General features: G+C 38.0%; 1 protein-coding gene across 6 annotated transcripts in view; it reads right to left on the bottom strand.

Annotated features, from left to right (window-relative positions):
• Nucleotides 1-395: 395 nt before the first annotated feature.
• Nucleotides 396-15,882, bottom strand: part of RNF182 (ring finger protein 182) — a 35,634-nt gene continuing 20,147 nt past the window's right edge. For all 6 annotated transcript variants that reach the window (XM_085571503.1, XM_085571506.1, XM_085571507.1 and 3 more), the window contains 2 exons: nucleotides 15,195-15,275; nucleotides 396-9,894 (listed from right to left, as the gene is read on the bottom strand). In XM_085571503.1, coding sequence (XP_085427629.1) covers nucleotides 8,952-9,689 — 738 coding nt within the window. In that variant the 5' untranslated portion in view covers nucleotides 9,690-9,894; nucleotides 15,195-15,275 and the 3' untranslated portion in view covers nucleotides 396-8,951. The remainder of the gene's footprint in view (nucleotides 9,895-15,194; nucleotides 15,276-15,882) is intronic.

The following is a 15,882-nucleotide window of genomic DNA, read 5'->3' as shown; positions in this document are numbered from 1 at the left end:
CAGGGATCAGCCCTGTGTTTTTAATAACCAGTCAGTTAGCAAGGCCAGAAAATGTAGGACTCCAATGCAAAATACATGCTGCAAATGACTTTCTGGCTGCTACTTGGAATGCTCTCTCATACATGCTGGTATTTTATTTTAAAAATGCATGGTTGAGTGATCATCCAGAATTTTTTCTAGCTTTAATTTAGTTTTCTTGCAGTCTTCCTTTGCACAAAACACTTTACATACTTTTGCAGTAAACAAAAATATTTTGTTTATTTGGTTAAAACATTGAAATACTATCACATACTTACCTTCAGTCTATATTTTAAACTGTTGCAATAAATAACAGAAATAAAATCTGAAAGACCTTCAAACCCACACATTAAGAAATATGCTTATCATGACAAATCTTTACTGAAAAATTAGTTTTATTGAGTGGAACAATTGCTTTTACATTGGTATTTCATTATTTCAGATAGGAATGGTTATATTTATGTCATTTGCTTCCATGTCATAGTTTCCTTGTCTGCAAGATTATGGCAGACTTCATTGTTCTACTCATGAAATAAACAGAAACAAAAAGAAGTTCCCACACTATGACATAAATCTAAAAAAGACAGTTATAGAAGGCAAAGTTACTCCTCTCATAAAACTCATGTTACATTTGGTAAACCTCAACTTGATCTGGAACTTAAAACCCATGAATTTTTTGTGACAAAGTAAAAAGTAAAGAAACCTATGATTAAAACTTCCTTTTTTCAATTTTGTTGGATTGACAATTTTACTCTACAATGTGTCCATAATACACTGGAGTGTACACACACATTCTTCACATTCTACCTGTCTTTGTGAATTATTTCTGCAATCTCTTGTAGAAGATCAACAGCTGTTTGCCCTCTCCACCCAAGCCCTATTGTGTGATCAAGTCTTTTCCTCCATTTTCATATTTTTTTAATCCCTTTTCCCCCACACATTTTCAGCACCTACTTGTGAAACTTCATTAACTATCTGCATGATTCATGCAGCCTCACTGACCTGTTTTTATTATTGTGTTTAATTACTAAAACAAACAAAAAAGTAATTAGAAATTTGCAGCTGACCCTGGAAGTGCCCCAAAAAGTTTCAGCTTCATTATTTCATTCTTCACTGAAAGAAAATAATCTCTATCTTGTTTTATTGCAATAATAATGTTTCCTTAGAGTCACTCAGTTTTTCTAACTAAAAGATGGGACACTGATGTAAAGAGCATCAGTATGAAGACCTCCAGGGACTGCAAGGAGCCTTCTGTGAGGCCCAGGACAGCAAAATGCTGAGGTCCCTGATTATATCTGCTAGGATATCTGAAGGAAGAGGCCCCAAACCTTTGCTCTGCTAGGCAATATGAAGAACCCAGTGTAATGGGCTTACTGTCTAAACAGCGTCATTATTAATATTTTTATCTGAGAGCACCTCCTCTTCTTGGAGTGAAGAAAGGAGGGCATGAAAAAGGCCACAGGTCTTAAGGAAATAAAAAGATTCAGGTGTTTAAAAGAAAAATATATTCTTGCAATAAAAAAAGCTCTAGGCTGTAGTTTGGGATGGCTGCAGCAAATGGATGAGGTAGATGCCATCACTATGGCAGAGAGAGATGGTGAGTGGCTGCTCAGTCCAGCAACGTCAGGCCACGTGCTCAATAGAGCTAAAATCCATACAGTCTATGCCAAGATTAAATTAAATATTCTCTGAAATCTACTGTCTCCTGCATCCATGTGAACCAAACAATTCAAACAGGGATGTTAGAATGCACTGGATAAACTCGCATGTTAATGAGTTTATCAATGCACATCCATATAACACATAAACTAGCAATAATCAAGTGTAACACCTCAGATGTGCTGTCAGGACCAATAAAAATGACAAAGTAATTTTCATGGCTGTAGGAGTACAGATGTCTTATGTGATCACATGGCTTATCAACAAATGGAACTAATGAGAATCTATTTCTAAATGCTTCATCCCACCTCAAAGTAAAACAAACAAACAAATAAACAAACAAAAATGTAGAAAAGGTTCAGGCAAGTGCAGTGGCTGGTGGTGAGCATGGAAAGCCTGCTGCCTAAGGAGAGATCAAACAGACTAGGATGTTCAGTGTGGACAAAAGGCAGAAGAGAAGAAGTACAAGGGATAAAACCCTGATGTTAACATCTCCAAGGATAGATGAAGTTCTGAGAGTGTAGAGGAAAAAATATGCCATCATACTTCAGAACTTCTTTCCTTATTGGAATAAATAGGGCAGATGTAACAAGTACCTCAGGGGTTTTTAAGACAAGCAGACCTTTTCCACCAAATACAGAATTAATTGTGAGACCCTATGCTGTGAGAATTTATAGGTGCCAAGACTATAAGTGGGTTAAACACAACATTTAAAAGAATCCAGAGAAGTCCATAGGCAAGAATCAAACCCACAGACACAGCCTCCATCTCAAGGGATCTCCAACTGTGGACTGCCGTATATTAGCAGGTATAGAGGAGCTCTACATCCATGTGGGCTGTTCATATACTTTTTTTTATGTGCATCCACTACAGCCATGAGGTTAGAGAGACCTAGCAGACCTCTCACCTGGCCCAGGGTCAGCATAAAGCATAGCACTGCCTTTTAAAAAAGTAGCTTTTGAATGCAAAATCACATAAAATCTGGCTGTCCAGCTAGGATTTCCTTAGTCACACTGCTTCTTTTTGCCCTTTGAGTGAGGTAGAGGATTATCTAATATGTTGTAATTAAATCAGAAATGCAGTTACTGTTGTCAAAACATGAGTCATTTTTTCATGCACAGATCTGATTCCAGTGTCACAGTTGCAAAGGCATCTTTTCAAACTCTATAACGCTGGATTAAATTTTTCTTCTGAGCTAAGCTGTCAGCAAAAACTGCTTAGCAGTGAGTGGCAATCAATCCAGCCTTGTCTCTCAACAAGTTAAAGAGTTTTGACATAGTGTGATTCTCATCTAGAGGTTTGCTTATGAATAGAAAATTCAAATGCTTTTTGAAAGCATACTTTTAATAAAATCACCCACTTATAGAAAGAAAAGCTCTATCCAAAGAAGTAGGCTGTTTGCCTCAGCACCTCTTGAAATTTCAGTAATATTGCCATGCATGCACTTGGGAAGATGCATTTCTTCAGTTTCACTTGACATTCTTGACATTTTTCACTCCCTAATGCAAAAAGCAGTGTCAGCCAGGACTTGCCACAAAATATACCCATTGGTACATGGTACACCATCTCAGTGAAGTATTAGCTGCTCAGCTATTGGCTGCTTATCTCTTTTGTTACTTGAATAACAAGGATTATGAATTATTCAGCTACAGTATGAAATGGATAAATATGATGCATTTCCCAGATTTCATAAAAGTTAAAATACTGGGCACAGAAGAAAGGGACTACATTATGCAGAAGAAAAAAGATAGGATCAGTATGAAGCAAGTATTTCCTAACAAAGAAGCCTATTAAATGGCTGAGAAGTCCCTTGTGGGAAGAGGTGGAGGCCTCATCATTTTAGATATTTAAAACCAGACTAGACAAAGCATTCATCTCTATGGGGGCGAAGGAAATGGATAAAATTACTTATTAGGCTTCTTCCTATCTATCTCTGGTTTCTACCACTTAATACATTTTTTAAAATGCAAAGCACATTTGTATAGCAAAAGGCAGAAAAACAAAAAAAAAAAGTTTTCTACTTGCAGTGTTGCCCAGCACAATTAAACTTGATTTAAAATTAAATTTATGCTAGCAATTCAAGATGACTTCTCTTTATTTAAGGTCTGAAACTGAAAGATTTGCTGCTGTCACATGTGTCTTTAAAAAGATGATTTACTGTCCCCAGACTGGGGATTTATCCTTTGTGCCAGAACTCTTTGTGAACTGTGATCTTTCAACTTTGACAGAGGTGGCTAATGCAAAAGAATGGTGCTTTACAGAAAAGTAGTGGAGTACAGGGTCTGTGCCTAAGGTCTGGCAGACTTATCAATTCCCTTGGGAATCTCCTGCACTAAATATTTACTGATGTCACTCAAAGGATAACATCTAGTCTGTTAGTATGAAAGTAAAAAGAATCTCAGTCTCTTCCTATCACTTTGAATATCTTAAAGTTATTTCAAAATTCTCAGTTCTTCTTCCCCACATTTTTTCTTTTTTCTCTGTTTTTAATTTTTTAATCCTTGAAATTTAAAATCCTTGCATTTAAAATAAAATGTACTGTCTCACTTTGTAGAAATAAATATGAAGAAATGGAAAAACCCCCAACCCTAAGAAGCCTTAGGATAGTCAAAATGTTTAGAAGTGTAACACTGTGGATCTTTCACTCCACCTACCACCCATACAGGAAGATGAAATAATGATGTAGAACTCCTGTACAAGAAATCAAGATGCACAGCTAAAGTGAACTGTCCCAGAGGCAATGCAGGGGTGAGTGTTGAGCCATGGTGGTGCTCTGGCTTGGAACATCCTTTCAGTAATTTGGAACCAGCCAAGACAAGGCAGGATACAGCCCCATGTTTTCCTTTCTTTGACATCAAAACTGTTTCAACAACATGCTGCCATTTACCCGCTGCACCCTGTTCACTCTCGCATCCTGGCTGCACTTTGCTGTATTTTCAGTATTAGCCCTGCCGTGCTGGACTGGGCTGCAAACTCAATGTAGTAGAAAATATTGCTTCATTTCAAAATACTGCTTATCCACAGTTTCATGTAGACTTGTTTCATGAGAGGGGGAAGAAAAGTAAGAGGAATAATGAGTTGAATCTACCACTAGAACTCGTTAAAATTAAGAAAAACAATGGCCTTGTACCCAATAACAAGGAAGTCCCTCAAAAATTTCATCTACCTTCCGGTGAACCTCCACAGTTCCTTTTCCTCAGGCTGAAGTGCAGCCACTTAGGTGGAAAGCTGTGTTTTCCTGTTTTGTCTATCTGGCTTTGTGCTGCTGGACTCCACAGAATCAAAGAATTCTCTGAGTTGGAAGGGAGCCACAAGGATCATCAAGTCCAACTTTCCAGTGAATGATCCATACAGGGATCAAAGCCATCCCTTAGCATTATCAGCATCCTGATCTGACTCACTTATCTGTATCTTCAGGTAATCAAGTGTGTTTGGAAGAGTCTATTTTTGGGTACATTGTTAAATATTGGCAACCCTGAAGTTTGCCAATAATGTTATCAGGACAACAGTTTGCCTATTTTAAGTGTTTTATATTAGCATATACACTTTTGTGGGGCTAGAATCAATATAGCAGGACCTACCAAAGCTCACAATGCAGCTAAATCAGAGACATCAGCCCTTACTTTGGCCAGTCCTGTAGCTTTAAATAGTTAACATAACAGTGGGAGTATGCCCAAATCTGAGGATCCATTTAAATTAGAATGAAGTTCAGTACTTTGCCATTTGGAAAGTAAATGTACTCAACTGTAATAACAGTAGTGAATTAATTTAATTTCCAAATGAATTTTAAACCCCAGAAGGGTCAGAATGAAAACATTAAACTGTTTGCAGCAGCTCTACCCCAAAATATTTATTCAAAATAGCCCGTTTGTCCCAGGCATAGACAACACCCCCCTCTCTGCTTTGCTCAGCTTCTCAGTCAGCCTAACCCCAGCCCCAGGTCCTATGTAAGAGCCCACAGACTCTGTTAACCCACGCTCTGTTAATTGCCCTTTGGGCTCTGGGCTCAAGCACAGCTTCATCCCTCACCAAGTCCTGCTCACAGGATGGCCCATCTCAGTGCATCCTTCCTAAGCTGTGCCCAGCAGCTGCTCCTGCATCATCCTGCCCCAGCCCTCAGGGGATACCACAATATCATACTGTAAATGGGCAGCTGGCAAGGACAGGGTCTGCATCCACAGGATAAGCAGGAATTAAAAACAAAACAAAACAAAAAAATCTCATTTGGATGAAATTAATCCTATAGTAATGAATTTCTAGCACTTTGTACTTGGTTGAGTCATGTCTGGGCACAGCAGGAATAAATCCCATTGAAAGGGAAATGCCTTGGTGTGCAGGCAGTATTTTACAGCCCCAGGAGCTATTACTTCCCAAGGAGAGAAAAACAGTCAGAGAAAAGGAAGGAAAACCAGACAGAGAATTATGCAAGTCTTGATTTTAGCCCCATTAACATCGATTTCAGCACAGTTATTCTACTGCAGAGGACACAAAAATTTTCAGGTTTTTTTAGACAAAAGTCTAAAGGATATTAGAGAATAAAAATAAGGAAAGAGTAATATCTGAAGTTCTTCTAGTCTCAGTCACACAGCAAAAATTCTTCTCCACAAATAATTGAGATTTATCTCCCACCAATTCTCAATGGCCGTATTGTAAGTCATACAGGTATTTCATGACCCCAGAGTTGCAATAGCATGCTCTGGCTGAGTGGCAGCATAGCTGTACAATCAATATGTTTTCGCATGCTTGCATCTTTGGGTGGGTTAGAAATGCAGCACAGTCTGAAATAACAGTATAAATTTAATGGGCTGGCATTCTGAAAAGTAGAGAAGTATAACAACTGGTGTATTAATTTGTGCTGTGATGTGTAACTGATACCACTTAGGTTTGCTACAATTAGGCTCTGTTTTAAAACAGAGTACAAATACCTGGTGCTGGAGATAAGATAATCAGCTGAAAATCAAAAGGAAAATACAACAGGTAGCACTGTAGAGCATGTTGTGCGGAGGTAATTAATATATATCACACATTTTCAAAACCTATAACCTCTGTTAGTCAGCCCTTTATTAGAGACACTATATTCAGACAAATTGAACAAATCCTAAAACATATAAACCCCTAACACTACAAATACGTCTTTCCAAACAAAACCACATAGGTTTCTGTTTTTCTTTTTTTTTTTTTTTTTGACACGATTGTTGTTGGATACTTAAAATTTATGAGTTCATAGATGAGTCAAACCTTGACTGGAGATGATTCCTCTTCTAACTACATGTGCTTTACCACAAACATTAAAACAACTACTTAGGAACAGCATTTTCTAGGAATTCTGAAAATATTTTAGGCAAAATTATTGTCATTACAGAAAAGTCTGAAACATTTCCTTTAATCATTCAATACATAGCTCCATAACTCCATACACTTGAAAACTATAATTTCACTGTAAGTTTTCTTCTCACATATGTGTCTATATGTACATACACACACATATATACGCACTATTATAAAATGAGGGTCAAGAAAAGCAGGACCTTTACATTTCCACACTTTCTCTGTTTGCAGTAGGAACAAAACTGCAGATAACACCTGTGCCATCTACAAAAATGGAACCAGCTTAACTTCAAATCCTCTTGACAGGCTCTGCTCTTCCCACTGTCATTTTTTCATTCTTACCAAAGTGTGTTTGCTCTAAGAGTATATTGTTAGGCCATACATTCAATTTTCATGCAACAAACCCCTCTCCCTTTTACACTGCCCTGAAATAACTAAATCTTGTGCCAGACCCAAAAACCAGGCTTGCACTGCTCAACTCCACTCTGCTGTGCACAAGAAAACCAGTTTGCAGCTGTGGTGTTGCTAGACCTAGTTATACACATAAACATTAAATATTACTTATTTTTGTGTTCTTCCAGTAGTTCAAAAAATAGCCTAAACCATGCAACATACAAGCAAGCCTTACAGGGCCTGGTTCTACTTGTGGAATGGTAAAGTATCAGTAATTCCTCTGAGCTCCACTAATGGAGACATGCTAATTGCCACATCTAGATTGCCATCAACTCACAATGGTGACAGGGAGAATTCAGAGTATTAAAAAAATTTGAAGGACTATGCCATAAACAGAAATCTTCCCAAAGTCACATTATCTCCTTACAGTACTCAGTCTGTGAACTCAGAACAAAAACAACCAACCAACCAACCAACCAAATGCCCAAATCCAAAAAAACATCCAAACAAAACCCCGGTTAACCATTTCAGATATTTTTTCTCTCAAATTTGTATTACTGATTGAAGATATGTTTCCTAATGTTTGGGAATAGAAGTCTATCTTGAGAGCTAAAGTCACATAAGACAAATTCTCCAGCACAGCTACCATAGAGTATATGTGCATGAGGTTGGTCATCCATTAGGAAGGAAGTACTGGTGGCTTGGAAATGTCTAGTGGTTGTGGAAATGCTGGGAGGGAGGGTAAGCATAATAGAACATAGCTAGAGAAATCTGCAGAGCTCTGAACCCTCAAAGGGAAGCCTAAGGTGTGTACACTGAAATAAGTGCACCTGGAGAACAGCAAACACATGGCTGGGTCCCCAGAAGTATTCATTAGCAGGAATATTTCACAGTGAGCTGCAACTGTATGACAAGGAAAAATGGGCTTCTTTTGGGGAAAGTGTTCTGGAGACAAGTTTTTAACATTCAAAAAAAAAAAAAAAAAGTTGGCCTCCCACAAGTATTTATGCTACAACAAGAACTAAAAAAATTGCTAGTTTGTTTAATTCTTCTTACAATATTAATTAGTAGAGTGATTTAATTTGCTATAAATGATGATGGATTGTAAATAACAGATATTTCAGAGCATGAGATGCTTTGGATGGAGAGATGCAGTACTTGCATCTGGAAGGTGTCTGCTATAGTAATTTCTTCTTGGGTGAATCCTACCACATGAACTGACTTGATCAGTCCAGTACAAAGCAAAGTCCTACTCATTTGAACAGTGGCAGCAGCAGCAAGCACCAATTTAGGCAACTTTGCTTTATCCCTTTCTAATATTCAACCCTTTAAAATCAACCTGTAATTTTTATTTCCAGTTCTTAGCTCAAAAAATGCTTGGGGTGAGGGGTGTCAAATTCAGTTGGAAAAAAAGGGGACCATGTAACTAGGGCCACTGCTTGCATTTAGTGGGATGGACAATAAGAATAAATAAGAATACAAAGAATACAAAAACAGGATAAATCAACTATGCTACACATCTGGTAATACACCTTATTTTACCGTATTTTTTATCAAGATGACATGCAGTCTAGAACTTCATGGCAAACACACTGGCAAAAGCCATAAATCATGAGAATAACAAGGCTCGAAGGAACAAGGCTTACAAAGACAACCCCAAGGGTGACTTTCTTGGATACCAATAAATAAATCCCTAAAGGCAAGGAGCTAAAGTACAGCAGCCCTAGCAACCACACTAGCACCCGAATCGAGGTCTGGAAGAGCAAGGATGTGCAGTTCCACACTGTCCAGTTGTGGGACACAGTTGCAACAGAGTCAAAACTTGTAGGCCTGTAAAATTCCACCACAGGGGTTGAGTTCAGAGTCTGGGGACTTTCTCTTTGTACTTCCATGATTGTTATAACCAGGCAATTAGAAGAGGTGTGAGAAGGGCTAACCAGAGATGCCAGCCTTTTGGGAGTCAACAAGAGTTCTGTTGGGTTGTCTGGTAGGCACTTCTTTCCCTTTCCCCCACAAGCTAAATTCAGAAGGATGTTGTTGTCATCAGGAAGACTACTAACCTCATCGTCTGGCAGGCACGTTTCAAACCTGCAGAATGGGCACACTATGACTCCTTGCGGGGAGTCACCAAAGTCTATGATCTTGCAAAGGCATTTGGCACACACTCTGTGACAGCACTCCAGCACTTTTGGTTTTCTCTGCCGCAGGTTATAGCGGTTGTAACAGATCTTGCACTCAAGCTCATCTGAGCTCTGGGTCTCCATGGACTCCTCTGGTAGCTGAGTGGTCATTTCTTCAGATGGTTTTCAGACCCGTGGAGAGAGAAGTTGGGATGAAGGAGTCGCTCAGTCTTATTTTAGAACATTTTCCTATCACCCATCTCAAACAGAAAAAGGGGAGATGACATCATTGCAAAGCATCAGTAGACATCATCCATTTTCAGCTTCTGCTAGGGACTGTGCACTGCATGTTCTTTACTCTGAGCCAGGCATCCATCTGAAAAAGCCAAAGGGGAATTTTTGTTGAAAGCAAAGGCAAAAACAGGAAAGGAAAGGGGAAGGGGAGAGAGCAAAACAGAGAGGGAAAGCTTTAGCAAGTTAAATATGCAAGTTCTACTTTTTATAAGCTCAGCTTCCTTTGCTAAAACTACCTCTAAGGTAGCTTTTTTCTGTGGCATACAAGGCCTAATAGTCATGCTGATGAAACTTAGCATCATACTGCATGGATTTATTTTAGAGTTGAAACTCTGAATAGTTCAGCCCATGAAGTTCTCAGCAGAAGCTGCAATCTAATCACTGATCTGTGACCATTTATTTAAACTTTGGTTTCCCAAGGAAATGAGACTTGACACCTGGAGCTTTTGGTCTTTCCTAGTAACTTGTGAACCTGCGGTCCAATTTCAAACCAATCAGAGGGGTACTGAAGATAATTATGTTGCTAAAAAGAAATGAGCACTGGCAATTGGGTAGAGGAGAGATATTTCCAATAAGTACCATTTATCCTGGAGGGTAATGGGTGGTCAACACACCCCAACCTCTGCTCTGAATGGGCAGCATGCTGCCTAAAGCTCAGCTAGAGAGGAGGGTAACACAAGGGGAAGCTGGTAATGCTCTGGGGAAATAAAATTTTGGGGGAGTGGAATGGATAGGAAAGAGGTCCAGGGTTATGTGGGGACCTAGGTCAAATCTGGATTAGGCTTTGTTAATTTTTGTTTGTGGAGCAGCCCGTTCTTTTTCTCCACCCAGCTGCTGGGCATACGATTACAAAAATAAGTGTTTAGCTTGAAACAAATGTCTCCTTCAATATGTGGCTTCTGGGATGAAAGCTAATGTGTCTTCCAAGGGCATTCACCAGATGCTCTGGTTTTCAAGGGTGTCATAGCTGTGACAGCTGTTTCACACCTCAGCTAAGGAGAGGTCTGTGGCACATTTGCCCTGCTGCACTACCACTCTGTGCAGCAGTTTTGCCACCAGATCCATCTACCTCACTTAAACAAATGTCTTATCATATTTTGTAACACTTCAGGAAACAGTGCATGTATTATAAACAAAGCATTAGCCAGGAGTATGTGCTCTGGGGATAGACAGTCACCAGCATTTACAAAACCAGCTCTGATCTACCAGAAAATTAAAACTTCTTCCAGATTTAGGCACATTCTTGCTCAGAGAAATGAGGGCAGAACTGCATTTTGCAGGTTTTCAAACTCATCCCTTCATTGCTAGACTAGCAAGGAACTGGCCACAGTCAAATGATGGGCAAAGTCAGCACCTACGTCCAGTTGCCTCTTGCATTATCAGTAAGCATAAGGCACACTGAATATGAAAAAGTGGCCTGTTTCAAGAAACTTATTTCCTGACTATTTGTTTTAGTAAATATGTGATTTCTTTCCTTTTCCATTGGGAAGTTATTACTCTCTCCTAGCATTCAGATTTTTGTTCTTTTATTTGAGGACAAGACAAGAAGCAATTCTTTTAAGCAACATGCTTCTTCCATCAATACATTTTACCAGCCAGCCATCAGTGAAGTCTCTTTCATGAGCCTCTTGTTCTTACTGTGCTTTAAGAATTTTCCATTTCTGTATATCCAACAGAAGATGGGAGATATGAGAAAGGTGGATGTATAACTTCTATAAGCAACATAATTTGTAAAACTCACCTCCAGGGTTTTAAAACAAAGATGTAAACATCAGACAATGCAGTAACAAAAAAACATAACAACATAGTATGTAAAAAGCATACATATGTCTCTAAAAATTGTTACAGACATAGCCCCCTTCCCATTCAATTGCTTCAATAACTCCTTTCCTGCCTCTTTCGATTTATGTCTTTAGTGCTCTAAAGGTTTTCATCTCTGATTTACTGTTGTTTTTATTATTTGTATTGTAGATATATGATATGCATCAGACAAAGTAAACATTAGACCATCCGCAATTTTCAAATTGTACAAGCTAGACATCTTCTAAGACACAAAAAGTACATCTTTTACAGAACATACAATTTATCCTTTATCCTTTGTTACACTGTGTGCTTCCTTATTAACTTCTACTACTCTTTTTATTTCATTCCAAATATCATCTTCTAGATGACTTTTAGGTAGACATAAATGTCACAAGATGCTAACTTTCCAAAGGATGAACAAACCACAAAATGGACCAAAAAAAGTGAAATGCCAGCCTTCAGGAAAGCAAAGAACTGTGTAAAATTAAGAAGCCAAACAAAAAAGCAATGGTTTTAGGCTTTCACATCTTGGGTATCATTTACCTTCTGTACCTGAGGGGAATTAAGATTACTAGGAAGTTACTGTTAGTTGTCTGCTGGCAAATGTTGTCCTACAACATAAAACTAGATTCCTGATTAACCAAAAATCTTCTAAAATATGTGTCTGCTTCTCATGGAAAATTATGAGCTTTCTTTGAAAACTTCCAACATGAATAAACTTGGTATTTTAGTGTTTATCCTTCTAATTAATATTTCCAGGCTTTTTACAAAACCCAACCCATTTTCCAACCAATTCTATTCAGATATGGATCATCTCTCCATGAACCTGTTTTCAAACTGAATGTGTTTTACTGATTTTACCACCTTTAAGTACCAAATTTTGACATTAACATAAGGAATAACAAGTCTCTGTGACTAGCAATGTTGCAATGTTGCTAGTTGCTAAACTGGGATCATTAGCTCAATTTCCAGAGCACAGTGATCTTCCTGTTGTAGTTTGTGTCATGAGCTATTCTACAATTTTTTTCAAACTCTTTAGAATATAATGTACTGTACAAGAAAAAGCAACTTTCATCGTCTTTCTAATTTCACAGAGTCTCTAAAAAAAGTCTGTCTGTAAAAAACCATTATTGATTGTTTTTTCTTTGACTAAGTTTTGATGTTGGATTTCTCCTTACCTGTTTTAGTATGAATACTTATTACTATTTGTAATTTATACATATTTTCCTTTGAAAATTAAAATGTAATCACTAGTTCCTATTAGCTTTTAATGTATTTTTCAAACTCTCAGCTCTATGGTGGTTTTAGATACTTCCTCTCTTGTTTTTGCTTTCCTGATTTCTTATGGAAATTTTTCCTTCTCAATATCCACTTTCCTGCTCTTTTTTTTTTTTTTTTCTCTCCTGGAAACTGCCATCTTTTTGGGGTTAATTAATGCTGCCCTGGTATTATATACATCACATACACTAAAATGTTCTCTGATCAGAGACATATTAAAAATATATGGAAACTGAGGCTTTTAAAGATATTTGGCTTCAAATAATTCCTATTTCCTGAGAAATATGGCCAGCTACTCCTTCAAGCAAATTCTGCTCTATATCAAAGATTTTCTAGCTGGTCTTTTGCATGCTTCTCTGGTGAAGAAGAGTATTTACTGGAAGCAGGCAGGATAAGGAAGAGGTTAACCACTGTCCCTCTGAATACTGCTCCCTCACCAGAATTCACATACTTCTACTTGTTGAGTGTTAAAAGCAATATTAAGCAGGGGGGGAAAAAGAGATCATGTCAATATATTCATGTTTTGTCCTCCTCTTTGAGACATTTTTTTTATGATACCACAAGAAGGTATGTCCCTATGATGTGCTCCATTAATATTTGGACTATTTTAAATATTGAGCTGCAACCTGCATGTTCTTTCTGACCTTGAAACCCAGGGGCAGTCATGATGAATCCAATGTCTTTCACATCAAGTATGAAATCTGTAGTGACTGGAGATCAAAGTGAAGCTCCATGTGTAATTTTAAATAACCGTGTGTATTTTTAATAATTCTGGTATTGTCATAATTTTAAACTGCTTCTTATGTCCAGCTTTTCACCTGAACCTAGACTTGTCTCACCTGCTTGTTTGATACCAAGAGACACAAGTTATAACTAGGGAAATTTCAATTACAGAGTAGAAAAAAAATTAATACACAAGGTATTCAAACACTGAATACATGTCAAGACAGATGAAAATGAAACCTACAACATTACAGATATCCTTGATTGGCTACAGCTCTGCTCAGGCCACTCTGCCTTGGAATTGAGCCCTGCTTTGAGCAAAGGGAACTGGATTTCCTGGAGAGTCTTTCTAAAACAAATTATTCTATGATTCAATGTTTTGCTACCATGAATTCATTCTATATGATCTGTTTGAAAAGCTTTATATCTCTCACTGAACAAAGAATCAGGCTGACAATTGTTTACGTAGATAAACAGCCCTCCTAGATAATAATTCTTTCATTTAACATATGAATTAATTTTTACAAAACCTAGAGTCCTTCTGCTAGTCTGTCTTCCAGAGAATCTATCTGATGGGATCAACACAATGCAATTGCAGACCATTTCATTCCTGTGAGTATTATATAGCAACACTAGCTTTCTGAACAAAATATAAACTACTAGACACCACTATAAACTACTAGACACGTCCAATGATGACAGTATCCACTGCAATTTATTGAATAACAAGCACATCTGTTATTCTATGACAAGCACTTGTGTTTTGTAAGAGTCCTGACTAAGTACCACAGGAGTGAATCCATCATTCCTTTTGCTGCTCGAGTTCTGACTTCCTCACTTTTTGTCCCAGTGCCACCCATCCTGTACCTTATGAACTCCTCTACTTGAAACTTTTACTAAAAAGGGGGAAAAACTGAAGAGAGTGAGGCATCTTCTGGATGGTAGAAGACACAAGCAGGCAATACAGTGCTCCATGTGACTGCTGGAGGGCAGATCCAGAATCAGAGGGAATAATCTCCCTTGCGGGTGAGAGGAGGTGACTCACAGGACCAGACTGAATCAATAATAGCAAGTTCTTATGTATGACCCCACAAATGGCCAGACTTTCTTCCCAGACATGGAGAGAAAGGTGAGTGGGCTGTGCAACAAGTTATGGCCCTTCTTTGTACTAATTTATCAAATACTGTGTAGACAAAGTGTTCTTATGAGAGGCCAGAAGAAATTACTTGTAGATGAAACTCTCAATATTGGAGCTCAGTCATGCTGACAGGGCAAAGTAGATGGAAAACTTGTGCCTCTCTTGCCTAATGGAAGATCATCTTTTCCCAGTTGATCAAACCAATATTTTATCATTCATCTCTCACACTTTTTTTTTCCTGTGAAGGGAATTTGCTGATATTTCACATATAACCTAAAATGAATACATGAACTCAGCAACTTCCATAAGACATCATCCATGGCTACTCAACATGTGATATTTTCAAAGGTTTAAAAGTTTCCTTAAATACAAGCTGAGCATATTTAGGAAAGAAGAGAAGGAAAACATATAGATAGATAAAGAAATAAAGAGAAACTTACTTTCCACAAAAAATAACTTCTTGGAAATGTTCACTTGCAGGGAACACAAGAAATGCCTTTTCTTTTCCACATGGGCAAAAGCTGGTAGAAAGGAGGGAAACAAAATTAGTAGAGCAGGAATACAGCTGGGAGACTTTTCAGTCTATTTTCTCTGAAAGAGAGGAAGTAGTCCAACTTCTCTAGTTTGGATAGAAACAGCCATATGCTGAGATTTCTGTTTAGAGAAATATATTGGGTAAACCTCATTTACTAAAATTATTTCTGTAACATAATCCAGTTATCGTTACAGATCTGTTGTTGATTTTAAGCCTCTTTCAATATTATGTGCTAAACACTCTGAAGTGCTATCTCTTCTAGCAACCACATATTCAGAAATGTTAGCAATTCACTAAAAAAAAACCCAATCTAAAGGCAGAGCATCCAAAGAGATAAACTGTGCTCTGAAAGAAGAGTTGTAAAAACATATTGAAATACTTTCCTTCACAAATGTCACAGAAGCTCTTTGATAATTTCTACTTTTCCAAACACAGTGCAGTCTCTTCTCCAGCACAGTCCAGAAGGCAACCATCTCCTGTGGGCCACTGCATTCATGTTCCATGGAGGAGCTTTGCTGCATTCTGACTCAGCAGGAAATGAACATCACACTAGATTTTTCCAGCTTGTGCTAAGCACAATGCAAAAAAACCCC

The sequence above is a fragment of the Lonchura striata genome, chromosome 2 (genome assembly GCF_050655825.1).
Source record: "Lonchura striata isolate lonStrDom1 chromosome 2, ASM5065582v1, whole genome shotgun sequence".
In the NCBI taxonomy this organism is placed as follows: domain Eukaryota; kingdom Metazoa; phylum Chordata; class Aves; order Passeriformes; family Estrildidae; genus Lonchura; species Lonchura striata.
The sequence above is the reverse complement of the archived record's forward strand: the minus strand, read 5'-3'. Positions and strand labels throughout refer to the sequence as shown.